We start from the raw sequence: 19,330 nt of genomic DNA on the forward strand, positions 1-19,330 counted from the left end.
GGTTAGATATAAGAAATGGATACATGCTTCGAGGAGAGTAGATTTGACAGTGCAAAAAATAAATAAATATTCATATGTATGCTCTTAACATGAAATGAATAGTAAATTTTTCAAAGTTAATAATTACCATTGATTAAAATGAGATATAACCTCAATCGTTTGTTAAATTATATTCATTTATTATATTTCATTGAATTTATTTCATTAATATCTATATTTGATTCATATTTCACCCGGAAATAAATCTGATATTCATAATTATTTTGAATTTATTTTATTTCAGTTTGAATCTTCCGCTACTCTTTTACTAGAGTCTGTATACTAACCTGTCTATTAATTCACTTTTTTTTCCAGTTACTTTCAAATTACGGCATGCAAACCAACGTTTTCATGTTAGAACATTGTTATCTTTTACAGTTGCAAAATTTTAATTTTGCTCCAGGAACATCTTCTTCTGTTAAAAACATTCTTTTATAATTGTTCTTTACCATATGTTCATATGAGGATTAGGCAGTGTTTGTCCCTAACGAACTAATAGCGCTGCTAGCGAGCGATTTTTCGTACTTCGGGAAAAAGGATTATTGAAAGAAATAAATGAAGATGAAATAATAAACGCTAATGAAATTAAAAAAATCAAAGTTCTGAACGCATCAAGTGATATAATAGCAAAGCAATGATTCGCCCTAAAATTGTTAGTGGTAGGACTACACAAAATACATGATCATTATGGGACTAACAGAAGAAGAAACCGCACTACACATGCTATGTGAATACGAAAAGTTGGCATGCCTAAGGTATGAGAGGTGCGGGAATAAGAAACCGGAGACTATAAGCTATAAGAAGGAGCCAATATGAAGGCTTTGGATTCTCATTAAAGAGATCAAACCAGATAAGAAGTTCTGATAAGCAAGTAGCATCACAATACGCCAGCTCCCCTATTAATTCAATGGAACTGCTCGTACTCTGATTAATAGAGATTGGTGCACAAGGGATATATGTTGAGAATATTGTGGAAAATAATCATGAATATACCTAATATCAATATAGTACAACTTACTACTAGTAATCACATCATCAAGAACATTTGGTGGTGCAGCAACATTACTGGATACCATATCCATTCGGCCATCATGTGGCCTCCTCGACCTTGACTGCGGTACGGTAGGAGTAGTATCAGCTGGTGTTGCTGCATGAGATCCATATCTGGCACCTGCCCTGCCAGTGGTTTCCTCGCAATGGCTACCTCTCGAGCCACCTGAAACGTATTCAAGGAGTTCTCAAAAAATCATCAAATAACTAACGATGAGTGAGACTACTGCTTAAAAATACATAAAAGAATGTTTCAATCATTCAAAATATGATAATTTAGATGAAATGATTCAAAATCAATGTTTCTCAAAATGAATGATAATATGCAAAACACTTACCAAATTTGAGCATGTTCCAATCAAACACATAATCATATGTGAAACCTTGCCTGTGAAACAGTGTCCTGAATAGTTGCCTCAAGTAACTATAATCAGGCCGTTCTTCAAACCTCAACTGTCGACAATAATTTAGATAGGTAGGAAATTCTTTAGGATAGCCCTGAAAAAGATTTCAACGGTTCATGCATATTCTTATTAATATTACTTTCAATCGTATATATAGATGTAACTACGAGCCCGCTTTAAGGCAGTATCAACTGTACTATATATGAGCATTTGGAGTTTTAAAGGCCTTATGTAATTAGGACCACTTGAGTGTGTTATTTTAATCAACAAATTTATTTCGAAAGAATGAGCAAAGAATTGAAAACAAGTGTGACTAAAATACAGGTTAATGATCAATAGGTTTTGTGTCTTTGTCAAGATTATCTGGAGTGATCTGGTAAAATAAATGTTGACAGCTGGACACCGGAATACTTTATTTTTAGGAAAGACAAGCACTAGAGGAACGAGAGAATGGCTAACTTTTTGTTGAATTTTAAGATTCTTACTGACTGCCAGCACGGTTTTCTTAAAGGTAAGTCCACACAGTCAGCTGCCTGTAGTTTTGCTGAAATCATCTATAACTCCCTAGACAATGGTATGCACGTGGCAGGAATATTTTTTGACCTCTCACGTGCATTTGACTGTCTATCTTATGACTTTATTGAAACCAAACTTTTTAATCTAGGATTTAGGGGTGTATTTTTGCAATGGCTCAAACATTTTCTTTCAGACCGTACAATGTTGGTCAAAATAAAAGATACACTATCTGATCCTCAACCAATCAGTTCAGGAGTTCCTCAAGGCTCTGTCCTGGGACCGCTTATCTTTCTATTATTCGTCAATGATCTACCCAAATACTTCAACATCAACAACAATAGTCTCACTCTCTTTGCTGATGATACCTCGTTAGCGGTGTCAGCACACAGCCTAGAGGAATTAAAGTCATCAACGAAAAGGTTTATAACACACTTCTTAGATTGGTGCAAGTTAAACAATCTGATTGTTAACTTGAATAAAACAAAATGTATCCATTTTAGTTCTTCCATCGGTCTTGATAAACAGCCTACTGTCTTTGATATTAGAGGGGTGGAATTGGTATCAACGAATTTCACAAAATTTCTAGGTGTCTATGTGGATGATTGCTTAAGGTGGTCTGAACACATTACAGTCACTTGTAAAAAAGTTAACCAAGCGTACTATGCTCTCTCCAGAATAAAACATTTTATGCCCTTGCATGCCTTGCTGGACGTATATTATAGCTTGGTCTACAGCCATTTAAGCTACAATGTGGTTCTTTGGGGATATGCCACTAACAAAGATAGGGTTTATATTTCCCAAAAAAAAAATTATCAGAAAATTATTTGATATCCCATGGAGAGAATCGTGCAAACAGCACTTCATATCATATCAAATCCTGCCATTCCCTTGTATTTACATATTTAAATGCTTATTATACATCCACGATAATTTAACAAAATATAACACAAATTCTTCTTACCACAGTTACTCAACCAGAAATGGAAAATTGTTAAGTATTCCTAGACACAGATCCTCTAAATTTGAACAGTCACCCAAATATATGGGAATAAAATTATTCAATCACCTACCTGATCACTTTAAAACCATGAGTTTGATGTCATTTAAAAGAGAAGTTAAAAATTTGCTCCTGTCTAAGGCTTATTACAGTGTCAGTGAATTCCTTTTAGACGACTTTAGCTGATTGCGGTCCAGACTTTCATCCAGATTTTATTATTTTATTATACATCGAATTTTGACTAATCTTGTTTTTTTCCTTTATATTTTATACATTTTATATTTTATCTTAATGTATGTTTATTTTCTATTTTAACGTGTTGTACTGACATGTCCTATACGTTGTTAACGTCTCAAAGGATAAATAAATATTATTATTATTATTATAAGGTGCTCTAAAAGCGGTACCTGTGCGAAAGTAGCGATTCACGTTGGATTTGAATTGCTAAAGATTAAATCGATTTGGAACAACGTTTTCGGGAGGTTTATTCCACATAAACGCAGTTCTCGAAATGAAAGAGTTCTCAAACAGTGAACTTTGAGGTGCACTGAGTTGAACCTCAAAACAATGAGCAGCTACAGTCTGTTGCGTATTTCTGGTATGTACCGCTCTTGGTGGAATCAAACGTGCCAAGTTACTTGAACACCTCTCGTGAAAGTATCTATAGAAGAGAGACAAATCTCCAATATTTCTTCGATGTTCCAGACTATTAAGGTTGCAAGTGATGTTCGTGTACCCAATCAGGCCGATGCCTCTTTTCTGGATGGAATTCAGCAGCTTCAGGTATGCTTAGGAGCGGAGCTTCATACATGAGAACAATACTCCAAAGAAAGTCTGACCTGAGCTTTATAAAGCATCAAAAGTTGCTGAGGTGTGTACAGTTTTTTGGTTTGGAACGGTATTCCAAATTTTTGAGAAGCAGTCTTTGCAATTCCAGCGACATGATTGTGTTAAGACATATTGGTTTCCATTTTGACCCCCAACAAACTTATTGAAGCTGAAAGCAGAACTGTCTGTCCTGACTTTATTATATCCAGTTCAGAGACATTAATCTTTTTGGAGAAAACCGATTCTTGGGTTTTTGTAGCATGGAATTGAACCTGGTTACTTTCACCTCAATTCGAAATCACTTCTAGATCCTTATTAAGATATGCGACCTCCTGCTGCCGGTGAAGACGTGCATCCACCGCCGATGTCCTGGAACCCAAATAGAATGACGAGACAAGTGTGCTGTCGTCAGCAAAGCAATCTATTGGATTCTTGTTTTTTTCCAATAAGTCTTTGATATACAATAAAGTGAGGGTTGGAGATAATATGAATCTCTGGGGAACACCAGCGTTGATGGTAAATGTATTTGAGAGATATCCATTGACTATATTGAATAATAAAATATGTTTAGCCTACGAATTTTAAAGCCCAACTGTTAGCTCTTCAAAGTTGGGGGTGAAAGCCCCAACATTTCTCAGACAGAATTGCAGGCTCTAGAGGTATTATGACACAAAGATCAAAATTTTTTCTGAGAGCCAAGTAGCACTAAAAGCTCTAAAGACTAATCTGTTTAATCTTCAGAATATCAAAATCCTCATTATCCTCGGGAACCCGATTTGAGTTTATTTTAAACATGTATTTGTTTACTCGTAGTTTCTTAATGGTAACTTGTTCACATTATTGAAATAAATAATTTTTGTTACTCAACTATTTTAAAGAAGGATTACTAGTTTCAGGACAGAAAAATAAATTTCACTCAAATGAAATATAGAATTCAAAACTTGTTAAAGATCCCATCATTTCATGAACTCATCTCATTTCATTGCTCACTTTTCGCCAATGAAGCCCTTCAGAAATGACGAACTAATTCAGTTCATATTTATCTACAGCAAAAAACTTCAAAAATAATCGGTCAGATTTCCATCATAATAAAATGAAAGTATCAATCAAAAGTAATGAAACACTGGTTTCTACTAAATAATCAAAAAGGAGAAGCATACCTTACAGAGCTCTTCAATGGGGGTGGACATTTTCTTTTCAGAGATACGCTCATACTTTTGTCGTTTGGTAGCGGCTTTTAAACCCTGCCAAGGTAATGACCCTCTATTGAAGTACATTAAAACATATCCTAAAGATTCCAGATCATCTCTCCTGGATTGTTCTATTCCTAAGTGAGTATTTATACTGGCATATCTAGCCGTACCTGAAAGGAAAGGAGAGTTCATTAAAAATCATTTGGAGTAACGCAGGGCGTTTTTGATATACATTAATCATAATAATAAAGTTTAGATTAGTTCAAAGTAAACAATCAATCCTTATTTGAAATAATGACAACAGTAATAGTACCTTTTATCAAAAATGTACTGTTCCTGAGATATTAAAATATTTATTAAAACAACTAAGAACTGAACTGGACAACCAAATAATTTCCTTCTAAAACAAACGTGCTGAATGAGCTGTAGATGATTTTTCAAAATAATTATGTTTATAAAGGAGTCGAAACCTTCTATTTTCAAATGGAACACCCTACTTTCCAGAACAGTTATGAAATTCCAATAAGATTTTGATTCACTTTCAATCAATATTACCTGCATCGAAAATCAATTGTTGATGAGATATTTCAGTTTTTTTCAGAAAAATAAAACGAATGAGCGTGTCTAACATGAAATAACGGGCCATGAAATCTTCATTACTTTGCTACAGCAATCAATTTAAAGTAAACATCCAAAGAACCTAAAATTCAAGATCAAATTCATAGTGATAAAAACTGCAAAGTTGATATGTAAATGTCTAAAAGTGACGGGTCTTTTTGTATTAGGGAAGGAAATAGTTGTTTTCCGACAGGCATTTACCAGATCTTACTGTGTTGGAACGTTGGGAGAGGTTAATGTTTAGAGATTTGATTTCAAAATGTTAATTCTCTAATCAAGATTTACTTACTTGTTTGTTTTGGATGACTTACGAGTTTTTGCTCTTTCCCACAAATATTAGTGATGTATTATTGATATTCATTCCGACACCAGATTTTTTCTGGTAGATCGGTCGAGTAGGACCAGTAGAATGGTCTGCAAGGTTACCCGATTTAGAACAAATTATCAATTCCTATCCAAAGGAAACGAAGCTCATAAATAATTTCATAATAGAAAACAGTTGGCCAAACTGGATAAGACAACTTGTAGAAAGTTACTTTCAGGAGTCCCTCAGGGGAGCATCGTTGGGCCACTTTTATTAAGACTATATACTTACTTCTCGGGGTGGAGAAGCAACCCCTTAAAAAAACAACTATTATTTTAAAAAAGGAAATACTACAAAGAAACATTATAAAAAACTTATGATGGTTTGAATCGTGGGAGTACAGCTAACAGTGTCGGTACACAAAGTTGATACCTGCAAGAGTAATACGTAACCAAATTGGAATACTGCAAGATATTCACATGTAAATCAAATCACCTCAAAATCTTTCTCCGTACTAAAATAACGCCTTAAGAATGAATCCCACGCTTGAGAGATATAGAATTTAGTTTAACTGAAGACGACATCGACAAACGTCATTGCATGCAACAAATTTGCTGTTTTATGACGAGATTACGAAGAGGGAGCAAAGTATATATCTCGCATCACAAAAATAGTTTCTGAACGTAAATAATGGAGAGCTGAAAAAAAGAGTTCTTTGACGAGAAGAAACCTCGATTCTGTCATTCACAATAAGACATTTGAATAGACAACTCAATACAAGTAATAATTGTACATGGTATTATTCAGTTGTTTGTGAGATAAGGAATATGAAATAGGCGTATAGGTCATTAAAGTCGATATTTCTAATAAAACAATTGAAAATCCCTTTGACCATTTGGTAGAATATAAAATTATATTTTTAACGATATAACACACGTGGCCATTTCTATTAAAAACGAGTCATTTTCTTAAAATGCAATATGGTGGTACTATGACGTCATCTATAGAAATATTGTGAAATAACTTGATGTAGTGAGAAACAAAAAAAGTTGACTTAGTTTTTGAGGAAAAATTCGAGAATTAAAATTTTTCACCATTTCACGTTCATTTCATTTACTATTTCATCTATCCCGAAAATCTTAAAAGAAAGTTGTGTTTTTCAAAATTTAACATTGAAGTGTAACTTTTGTAAAAAAAATAATGTTAAAGATCATATAGAGTCCATTTGCTAATAGTGCTTGACTGATAGCAGACAAGCACTATTAGCCTTGAACAGACACCGTGTTACTTCAGGGCTAGCACTAGAGTGCCACCAAGATTTAGCCAAAGCCTCGGTAGATAATAACATTATCCTGAGGTGGATTAAAGGGCACGAAAGGAGTAAAGGTAATCGCATTGCCGACTCTTTAGCCAAGGAAGCGGCTGGACTAAGAATTTTAGGACCAAGTGGCACCCACGGCCTGATGACTTCGACAATTGCGGAACTTGTCAAATGTTACACCCATGCTCAATCTTTAAAGAGATGGGATGAAATCAAAGGATGTAATCTTGCCAGGATCACCTTGGGCGACCCTGGGAAGCTGGCGCCGAAGAAATATCTGGCGATGACCAGGAAAAATTTACGCCTTACAGTAGGATTTCTGACTGGCCACTGTCAGCTAAGGAAACACCTACATAATATGGGGCTAGTGGACACACCTCTATGCAGGATGTGTGAACAGGAAGATGAGACTGTCAGGCATGTCCTGTGCGAGTGCCCGGAGTTATCGTCAATAAGAGAGTGTGTGTTCGGCGAGTCTTGGCCTACACCTGCCGATATAAAGGAGATGTCTCCCAGCGACCTGTCCACCTTCCTGGAAAGAACAGGATGGACGACAACCTAGGAGGACAACTCCTTGGGAGGATGTACAATGGGTCACATGTGGCCTAAGTGCGTGGGCTTACACTCACCCTCCCTACTCTACAGATACAGATGTACCAGAGAAAAAAGTGAGTTTCAAGGCTGCTCTATCGTTATTTTTCACTGATACAGAACAATTAACCGTTCGTTTTTTGTAGTCAAAGAGGTTTACTCTAAAGTAAAAGTAAAAAAACACTTTGTCAGACTTGAAGTTAACGAACTTTCAACTTAAATTAAAATACTGACTACTAATGTTGTAACATAAAAAACAAGTTGCCACGGAAATTATTTACAGTTTTTTAAAGGATACCGTCTAAAAAGAACATTGCTATGGTTTTTGCTTAATTTCTTATTATCAATACCTCAACATGAAATAAGTTTCGAGTATATTGCAATAAGTTTTGAGTGTATTTTATCGAATTTCGGAACTACACGATTTTAATTTATTTTATCTTAATTGTTACAATAAACTTGAAAGCGTTAACATTAAAAAAAATTGGGGGGTGTACCTGTCATTCGACGGGGGTTGAAGGTAAGGGTAGCATTTTACCGTTGAAGTATGTATGTGTGTGATTTTGTTAAAATAAGTACCATAACCGAAGTAATGAATTTATTCCATTTCGCTTTTACACACTGTATGAAAGTTTATGTACGTTTTTAATTTGTGAATACAATTTTTGTGTCTTCAGACAGTGAAGTGTATTTTGAATTGCATTTTGAAAAAGCCTCATTAATCTTTCAAAAATCAGTGATTTAATTTATGTTTCTCAGTGTAGTTTGCAGATGTGGTAAACTTCACAAACGCCTTTTCACAAAAGATGGTTATTTGAATTGCAAAAGATCCGCTCTTTACTTCATTTTCAACGGTTCGCCACAAATCATTCGTAATCAAAGAAACAACTTGACCCACGTGATGAGACGAAACTATTCGCAAGTTCAAAACGATTTTTCCTTTGTTTCTACTTACGAGTATACCAAACATATGATCGTATTACTCAATCTACTCTTGACATATTAATATGATCAAACAATAATCATAATTTATTTTTACACAACTAGTATTATATATATATAGAACAAGTGTTACACAATTGGCGCAGCCTAATTGGCACCAATTAAAAGTAAACGCATGATAACGCCAATTTACTATAGAAAAAAAAAACTCGGTAGGTCTGAAGGATATTTCGCGTCGTTTGCACAATAAATATCGCAACGTACAATTCAAACATTTGACGGAAACATTTGCAGTTCGCAATGCAAACACCCGAAGTAGTTCAAACAACAAGTCTTTAATAGGCCCGACCGCAGGAAAGGCCAAGGTGAAAAATCATTCTCGCTCGCTTGTTGCATAATAGTATTCAAATTATTTCCTGCATCATTCGTCGACTATTACTACACGTATTTATTGGGTGCGTTCCTACAACACTTTTTGAGCAGCGACTCGCTGAAATCTAATCGAGATAATATTCTCTAGTTTAATCAAGAATGAAGCTGTTGAAAGGTTGAGAGATGGAGACCGAACCCTATGAGAGTCATTTCAGAGTCCCCAACACGGGATTTGTTGAATGAAAAATTTGAAGTTAACCATGGTAAATAGACCATGTCGGACGATGATTTCATTTGGGGCATATGTATTTCTTCCTTGTTTACTCTGTGTATTCGCCTTTAGTGGCAGCTCTCATATGCAAATGATATTTATATTCTCCGTTTTTAGGTTTCAATGGTTGCTTGAAGGTCGTTTTTATTGTATTCATTTCATCGTCCACGTCGATTATTGTTTTGTTTGCAGGAAATTCATTTTTTCTAAGTTGGCTACTCTGGGTATTTGGCATATGTAGCTGATGTGCGTATTTTGGAGTTATTATGATTATTCTCTGTTTTCATTGTATTCATATTCCACTCAGTATTAAAATTTACTTGAGGTAACGGCTGAATAAAAAACGTGACAACTGATACTAATGGGAAATAAAAGGTAGCCAACTTAAAAAAAAGTATTCGGAGTGAAATCCTTATCCGATATTGTCCATACAAATGAAAAATCAGCGGCCAATAATAGTTATTTATACAGGGCGATCGTTATTGATATGCGAATATTCAAGAATGTAAGTCAAATAAACTTCATTTTCAAAGTCGTCGTTCAATTTGGGACAAAAAAAAAATCCTCCAAGGTTTTCCTACGATACGTCTTTTTCAATTAGAAAACCTTGTTGTTTCTGAAAAATTGCTTAAAAAAATGTTGTATTGACCAGTGGAGTCAAAATTATCCACCATATTGCGAATAGTCCTCCCGGTAGGACTATTATGGCGACAGTGAAATGGGCGAAGCGCGCGGTACGTTGCCCGATCGGAATAACCATTTTAATAAAACAATTTTATTATTTGCACGTGTTGTTGAATATTATATTCGTCCATGGTAATTAACAAAACAGGCCGAATAAGACCGAATAAGAATAATGGGAATAACAAAACTCACCTGTCAAATTTTTGTTTTCCTTATACGGTATGTGCTGATGCGTCCTGCCGTCCCTGTACTTTTTCGCCAGACCAAAGTCGATTATGTACACTAGGTTGCCTTTCTTGCCCAAACCCATGAGAAAATTGTCCGGTTTTATGTCGCGGTGGATGAAATTCCTCGAATGAATGAAGTCGGTGCGGGAAATTAGTTGGTCGGCCAGCAGCAGGACCGTCTTCAGCGAGAACCTCCTTGAACAAAAGTTGAAGAGGTCCTCCAGAGATGGACCCAGTAACTCCATCACCATAACGTTGTAGTCTCCCTCCGAGCCACACCATTTTATTTGCGGAATACCGACTGAAACAAAATCTTTATTAAAAGAATGCCTTGAAATGAAAACTTCAATTTGAAAGATCCAATATCTGAAATCTAGTTAGATTAGGTATAGGGATCCCCAAAGCGAAATGAAAGATAATTGAATTTTTACAATGTTCAGATCAAAAAAATGCAGGGTGTTCTATTTGAAATAACAAAGTAGCTTTGTCCAAATTATAAAAAAGTGACAATGAATGTTCAAATTCTATATAATATTGGGAAACAGGTTTTATCGAAATCAATAGGCTAAAACCTCTTTTATGCTTGGTCAGATTTCGAAGAGATGATTTCCATACATTTCGATGTTATTTAGTTTTTAATTGTACCTAGCACTTTCATAAAAAAATCAATAACTCGAGACCGGTCATAGTTAGGTTAGGTTATGAAATCATATTATTTCTTCCTGACCTATTGAAAAGTGTAACGAAATACAGGGTGTTTCATTTGAAAAGACACAACTTCGTTGTGTAACTTTTTTGAGCCTCCCTGTAGACCCCAAAATAATTTACTTCTGCAGCCTTTATGAATATACATACAATGGAATGGAAAAATTCCCGAAAAAATTAATGGTTTGGTTTACAGGAGCCGTGACGGGTTGGCTGTCATTGTTCATCTTTCACTGCCTGAACCACTGTGCATGCTGTTTTTGGCGAGTGCTTTGGCTTGGGATGTGGGGGTTAAGCAAACCGGCCATCGGATGCTTGCTTCCACGTAGCCCCGCTGGATACGGGAATGACAGAATCATTTGTGGTTCTGTTATTTCCCAACTGAATGACATCCCAAAGGTGACTTAATCCTAAGGTGTGTGTATCCGTGCCGAGAGGATGAATGACACTGGGCCTATCAGCTGTCCCTACGGAACCTTCGAGATACCGGGCACCTTCTCGTCGTAGCATCGCCTTGTCACCGGTAATGCGGGGCTTTGCCGTGATTGACCTTTCCCTAGCTACTCGTGAGAATTTTATGGACAGAGTAAACTTAAAAATTCTTTCTGACGCTGAGTGTACAGAGGAGATTGATGTCGAGGTTACGACTCCAACTAACCTCCCTGTAAACTTAGATCAGGAGCGAGAGCTTCCCAACTCTACAACTCCTGATCCAATAACTGAACCTTCGTACGCAGAATCTGTCTCAAGTGGAAGAACAAACCCCCCATGAGCAGGTTAGCAAACGTTTGCGCTCGAGTGATGACTCACCAAGACCAGAGGCGAAAAAGTTCTGCACGGTTGAATCTAAGGCATCGTCAGGTGTAGCTGACTATTCGACTACCTCATTACTTTGTGCCTGCCCCGCTGGGGACCTCATCAGGTTTTTAGAATTCGGCAGAGCCGTACTCTTATAATCTGACCTGTAAGATCACTCACCATACAAACTAATCGGCTCCGTCAAGAAGCTGGGCTTATTTGGTCAAATGTGAGCCACAATAATCCCTTGAGGATTGCGGTAGAGGTCGAAAAGACCCACTCACTTTTGATCTAACCTAACCCAACCTTCCTCCTTTCCAAGAGAAAACCAGAAACACAGATAACGGGACGAAGTATTATATACTGACAGAACAATGAGAACACTGCGCTCATTACCACATCGACTTCGATAATTCCCACCGCAGTCGTAGACGAAATGTCAGACTTAAAACCAGCAGACCACGGCCAACAAACCCGGAAAATAGCTTTGATGTAATTCATTTATTTATAGAAACCTGGCAATATGTCCATCATTGTAATGACACTGCTTGATCTGTATATAATCGATAAACTACTGAAACTAATAATCTACTAAACTAATAAACTACTAATGAACTAATAAACTACTAATAATCGAGAAACTACAAAATAAGGCATCTCAGACAGTGTTGCCGTTTCTCTCTCACCAAGGCTTGTCATGGAAATGGCTGTGCTCATAGTTTATTCAACACAAGAAACGTGATTGATACTCGAAAAATTTTTTTTCTCATTACTTAAACTGCAAGAATTAATATAAAACAGCAACAATAATACACATATATTAATGAATATTCAGATGAACAATGTACATGCCACTAGTTCACGAAATCGTCAACAAGGGACGTATCTCTCACTTTTTGTAATCCCCAATTATTGAAAATTTTTGATTTTCTTACTTTTGTAATTATGGTAACAAAAATACAATTATTTGGGTGAGTGTTTTATTGATTATACATTTACCATAATTTGATAAAGAGCGGTTTCGAATAAAATTTTTCATTTTTGTTCTTTTTTCTCACATGAGTCGAAGCATCGGTCATTTTTGTTATGGGAGGACGAACGGTTGTATTTCCTCAAGGTCACGTGGGGTTTTTACAAATCGCTGGCATTGATAAAAGAAACAACCTGTCGTTATTACTGATATTATTAAAACTTTAAAACATCCCCAGTGTTTGAATTTACAAATGCCTATACGAGGGTTGCCTTTTATGTTTCGGGATTTGGCAACCCTAGTGTTGCAATCTGACAACTGACAGCTCTATCGTAAAGTTGGACATTTCTGAGCTTATACGTACTCAGAACTTTTTGACATAAGTGCGCTATTTGTGTTGTTTACAGTAACTCAAAAGATTCATCTCGGCCCAAAAATGAAATAAAATCGTGAACATTTTCGTGCGATTATTTTTTACAACTTTCGACGTGGATTAACTTAGCAACAGTGCATGGATGAACTCAATTCAATTTTTGGCGATGAAGCTCCATCAAGGACCAGTGTTTATTGATGGTTTGGTGAATTCAATCGTGGTCGTAGTTCATTCCAAGACGAATTTCATGAGGGTCGTCCAAAATCAATTTTTGTTCCGAAAACCATTGATGCTGTGCGAGAACTGATATTGCAAGATCGTCATGTGACCTATCGTGAGATTGAGACAACCTTAGGCATTAGTGGGACCAGCATACATTCAATATTGCATACACACTTGACTGTCAAAAAAATTTGTTCTCGTTGGATCCCACACAATTTGTTAATCGCTCAAAAAAAAGCTCGTGTCGATTGGTAGAAGGAAATGCTCAAAAAATACGATCGCGGTGCTTCGAAACACGTCTATGACATCGTGACAGGTGATGAATCGTGGCTTTACGCGTATGAGCCTAAAGTATATAGCAGTCGACTGTATGGGTGTTTCAAGATGAGCCAAATCCAACAACTGTTCGCGCACGAAGCAAATGGTCCTGTCGCAACCGTACCACTACAACACGGCAGAACAGTCAATTCTAAGTGGTAGCCAACCATTTGTTTGCCAGTTGTATTCCAAGAAATTAGGAAAACCAACCGCCGAAGACGGATCAACTCTTCACCACGACATCGGCTCAAAGAAATGCATTTTTGAGCACCCAAAACATCAATTTGATGAGTCATCCGCCGTATAGTCCCGACTTGGCACCGAATGACTTCTTTTTATTCCCGCACGTAAAAAAACAAACTCAGAGGTCAACGTTTTTCGACACCTAAAGAAGCGGTTGCTGCATTCAGAATGCATGGTTTGGAGATACCTCAATCAGAGTGGCAAAAGTGCGTCGACAATTGGTTCAAACGCGTGCAAAAGTGTATAGATCTTCATGGGGAATATTTTGAAAAACAAAGTGATTTTCGATGATTAATATTTGTTTTTGTTCTCTAATCCCGAAACATAAAAGGCAACCCTCGTATATATAGATGGTTATGATGTGAACAATATGAAACTGTATGTCGTTTCTGTAAAGCGCTCAACCGCAATATCCATCAATATCCGCAATATGAGATCCTCTTCGGTTATAATGGTGAGATATGACATCAGCATTTTTTAGATTTGAAAAATATATACCTAGGTCATTATTAAATCCTGAATGTTTATAAGGCGACAATTACAATCGCAGATGTAAATTTTTTCGAGATATTGTTACGCTTTTAGGTTTCAAAAAAAGTAAGACACGTGAAGAATCGGAGGTTTTATTCAATGATACAAAAGTATAACTTGAAAAACCCTATTTGTACTACAATATTTCACTAGTTCTTTTTGCTTGCTACGGCTGCCGTGTCGCTAAACGCTAAACTGACTATTCTCTGTAATCTACAACTTCACGTGTTCAAGTAAGCGAACCTAAGTCTATCATCCCATAGAAAAATGTGTCATCAGTTCTGTAAAATCTTCGAAATTCGATTGACAGAAACGTCATTTCACCAAGGTCGAATTCATAATATTTTTTCAAAGTCCGCCAAATTTACTGTCTTTTTTTAAAAAGAGTTTTCGGTTTTATTGAAAGTAATACAAATTAAGAAATCATGAAAAAAAAAAGCTCCGGGGAGACTTGATTAATTTCAGTGGCGCATTTGCTTTTTCAGCTGCAGGAAAACCCGGAAAAACCTGCAGCACTAATCATCTGAAGATCTTGATCTGCCAATGTCCTCTCTATCATAAAACAAAATGCAGGGCGTCTCCAGAGGCTCCAATAAATTCAAGACATCGCCAGAACACTTCATGACACGACTATCATCAAACGTAAACCATTCCGTTTCATCTTTGAGCAATGCGTAATAATGACCAGATTAAACGCTAGAACCACAGTTATTGACTTCAAATCAGCCAGGGAGTTTGTAGTAGACGGAAGGTGGATATTAACTGTACTTTTGTGCAACTAAAAAATTAACTAAACATACTTATACTCAGGAAATAAGAAAAACATCGATCAAGAAATAAATCGATGACGGTATTAATAGTCAAAAATATGTACAAAGAGAAAACAAATTTTGTTGAATTATTTACTCACAATAAAACAAATCGTTCATAAAATACAAGTTGTTTGAACGTCAGTACAAATCAGACAACTTTCTTGCCCAGAACCTCGCGAAAAAATTATCTACATATTAATATGACAAGTTTATAATTTGAATACTTTATTCTCTCGAAATATAACTGAGTTACTTTCATCCTCAACAAAAAACATTCATGCTTTCATCACAAACACTTACATTGTTCATATGAAATTCTTAATTCATGCGTTGCATGATAAAAATATCAGCAAAACAATGAAAAAGTAAAATAATTCAACATGCGACCTTATGGAGAACAAAGACTATAAAATTATCTATTCCGTTCTGTCCTTTGCCTACTTCGCATACATACATACACATACGGTACACGCAAGAGTTGACAACGAAAATATGCCGGTCTATTTTCGTATGATACGTTTTAATAATTCAACTATTTTGAGACTTGAAGGTCTATTAATAAAAGTGGTCGGGTTTACATTTTTGATTTTCCACGAACCACACTTTATTTTCAATCAATCAAACCAGCGACGTAAAATAATCAATAGGTTTTTTCCCGGAATGTAAAATTTCTTTCAAGTATTAGGTTGTTTCAAATATACGGATCGATAGCTATCTCAGGAGCCGCGACTCAGAAGAGTCGCAGGGGCCCAAATCTGTTGAATACGGTGGCCGAGGCATGATTACGGTGTTGTTTTTTGCAAAATAAAATACGAACAAGCAATGACGAGTAAGTAGGTGCATTATCGCGATGCAAAAGCCATGCATTGTTATTCCACAATACAGGACGTTTTCTTCGTATTGCTTCTTGCAAGCAGCTCATAACTTCAAGATAATACTTCTCATTGACCGCACGATCATGAGGCAAGAACTCCTGATGCACAACACCACGGTAATCGAAGAAAACAGTGAGCAAAACCTTGACAACCAAAAAATCATTTGTAATACTTCAGTGAAGTTTCTAGGCCTATACAGTGTCAACCCCAAAGTATGCACCATATGGGAAACTTATTTATTAAGGGTTTTTCGACAAAAAATTATTCTTGATAAACTGAAACATGCACCAACGAAATACAGAAAAATACACGTAATATACGAGGAGCCTTCAAATATTTGATTTTTAGACAAGAGTAAAGTACTCGTATTTTGAAAAATTTCGGAAAATGTTATTCTGAAAAGTTGTTCAGCATTGAAAAATACATCTAGATTTGAATTCACGACTTCCTAAGTGAAGTTTTATTTTTTTACAGTTTTTTTTTAATGGGGACTAGAAAAAAAATCTAAAACGATAAATAGACAGCATCCTGTATATGACGGTTTATTTTTGAAGCCTGCAATATTAAAAATCACACAACAACTATGGTGTTGACCACGGTCATTTTTTTTTTAAATTAAATTAATTTTCAAAATTTTTGGTGCAGTTATTTTTATTCCTTGTTAACACCGAAAATTACTGGAAATTATACAGAATTATAATAAGAACTCAATATTCAATAATATCAAATCACAAAATATCAAAATAAAATAGGTATTTTGGAACAAACTCAGTGATTTTCTGGAGGTTACTTTGGAGTATTATTTTGGACACGAAAATCTCCAGAAAATCAATGAGTTTGTTCCGAAATACCAAATTTATTTTGATGTTTTGTGATTTGATATTATTCAATATTAAGTTCTCGTTACAATACTGTATAATTTTGAGTGCTTTTCGGTGTTAACAAAAAATAAAAATAACTTTGCAGCAAAAACTTTGAAAATTATTTCACTCTCCAAAAAAATTGAACGAGGTTAATACCAAAGTTGAGTAATTCGTGATATTACAGGTTTTTGAAATAAACCGTCGTATACAGGATGTTGTCTATTTATCGTTTTAGAAAAAAAAATCCTACTCCCCATTAAAAAAAAATGGTAAAAAAATTAAACTACACTTAGGAGGCCATGACTTCAAAACTAGATGTATTTTTCAATGCTGAACCACTTTTCTGAATAACATTTTACTCTTGTCTCAAAATCAAATATTTGAAGGTTCCTAGTATATGTGTGTTTTACTGTATTTTGTTGGTACATGTTTAGTTTTAGGGAATGCACAAACTTTTATCAAGAATAACTTTTTGTCGAAAAACCCTTAATAAATAAGTTTCCCATATGGTGCGTACTTTGGGGATGACACTGTATATAGTGAAATAATTGTTAGAATATCCTAATCGGTAAACAGCTTCCTACATGAGTCATCATATTTTTTTGAAACACATTGACACTGTACATTGATGACACTTTAAGTTGGACTAGTCAGATAGACAACCTTTGCCACAAAACTATCTTCGGTAACATACGCCATGAGAGTTCTAAAAAAAAATGTTGGTTTGAAACAATAGTTACAGAATATTATGTGAATTTTTACTCCGCTATGAGACAAGGGATAATCATCTGGGGCTCATGTCATGGGGTTAATAGTTTTCCTATGTCAAAAAAAAAATCAGAATAATCTTCAATATGAATATAAGAGATATCTGCAGAGGAACCTTTAATATGAACAAACTACTTACTGTGTCAGCAATCTATATCTATGAATCACTAAAATGTATCATCAATCATCCAGGCCATTTTGACATACATCGCAAAACGCATATTTATAGACATGAAGAAAAAATACTTCTCATATCCCATCCATGCAAAATCCCTTTATGAACGTAGCACTATCTATACTGGAATGACATTTTATAATATTCTTCCGAAAAATATAAAAGATATTGTCGTTGCTAATAGAATCTGTAAGAAAATTATTATGTTATCTAGAGCCCTACAATACTGATTAATATTTCCTGGCCTGTAGAAGTTTATGAACCAAATTTTATTAAAAATTGCGTCATGTATTTATAGAAATTCTCTCTACTTTTAGTAATAATGCGCAATATGACGCACATTTTAAAATGATTGTAATCGTGTTTAAAACTTGAAGCTATTCATTTTGAATGTTTCATTTTTAGATTTATATGTACATATATTTGATTTTTGGGAAAGAAAGTTTTTGGCTTTCTACTACTCCATCTTGATACAAAAAAAAGGATGAGGGAGTCTTCCAAAGAAAGAAAGGAAGTAACTCCATACATGGATGTGTAGATCATGCAAAGAAGTAACTTTCAGACACAAACTGAAAGAAAGTCCTCCTGAAACAGATACTTTCACATAAACATTGAATTATACGAAAGAAACAATTCTTTCGAAACAAATACTTCTATATGAACACAGAATTATATAGAAGATACTTTTCTCTATTCAGTTTGTGTTTCAAACATTCGTTATGGAATAAAAATCAGATATCATTCACATGAGTTCTACTTTACATGAATGGTAACAAATTTCATTCATTCATAACAACTCATGTGAATGATATCTGATTTTTATTCCACAACGAATGTTTGAAATACAAACTGAATAGAGAAAAGTATCTTCTGTATAATTCAGTGTTCATATAGAAGTATTTGTTTCGAAAGAATTTTTTCTTTCGTATAATTCAATGTTTATATGAAAGAAGCTGTTTCAGGAGGACTTTCTTTCAGTTTGTGTCTGAAAGTTACTTCTTTGCATGATCTACACATCCATGTATGGAGTTACTTCCTTTCTTTCTTTCTTTGGAAGACTCTCTCATCCTTTTTTTGTATCAAGATGGAGTAGTAGAAAGCCAAAAACTTTATTTCCCAAAAATTAATCACTCCTAAAAAATATAACCCCTTCAATTCATATATTTGATATTTTTACAATTTTCCTTTTGACGTATTTCTCAGACAAAAATATTCTGCCACTCCTGTGAATGATTATAAAATACTCTGTTGGAATAAATGTATCTATCTTCCTATCTATCTATCTATCTTTTTTTTCGGTCTTGGCTCTCCTGGGCTCCT

At 35.2% G+C, this 19,330-nt stretch overlaps 1 protein-coding gene across 2 annotated transcripts in view; it reads right to left on the minus strand.

Annotated features, from left to right (window-relative positions):
- dco (discs overgrown casein kinase 1) overlaps positions 1-19,330 on the minus strand; it is a 57,588-nt gene that overhangs the window by 15,860 nt on the left and 22,398 nt on the right. For both annotated transcript variants that reach the window (XM_074183211.1, XM_074183206.1), the window contains 4 exons: positions 10,323-10,658; positions 4,995-5,197; positions 1,428-1,587; positions 1,058-1,255 (listed from right to left, as the gene is read on the minus strand). In XM_074183211.1, the coding sequence (XP_074039312.1) occupies positions 1,058-1,255; positions 1,428-1,587; positions 4,995-5,197; positions 10,323-10,658 (897 nt within the window). The remainder of the gene's footprint in view (positions 1-1,057; positions 1,256-1,427; positions 1,588-4,994; positions 5,198-10,322; positions 10,659-19,330) is intronic.

Source organism: Leptinotarsa decemlineata, unplaced genomic scaffold (assembly GCF_025532065.1).
Source record: "Leptinotarsa decemlineata unplaced genomic scaffold, Ldec_3_MD MMD2_P_RNA_scaffold_2, whole genome shotgun sequence".
Classification (NCBI taxonomy): domain Eukaryota; kingdom Metazoa; phylum Arthropoda; class Insecta; order Coleoptera; family Chrysomelidae; genus Leptinotarsa; species Leptinotarsa decemlineata.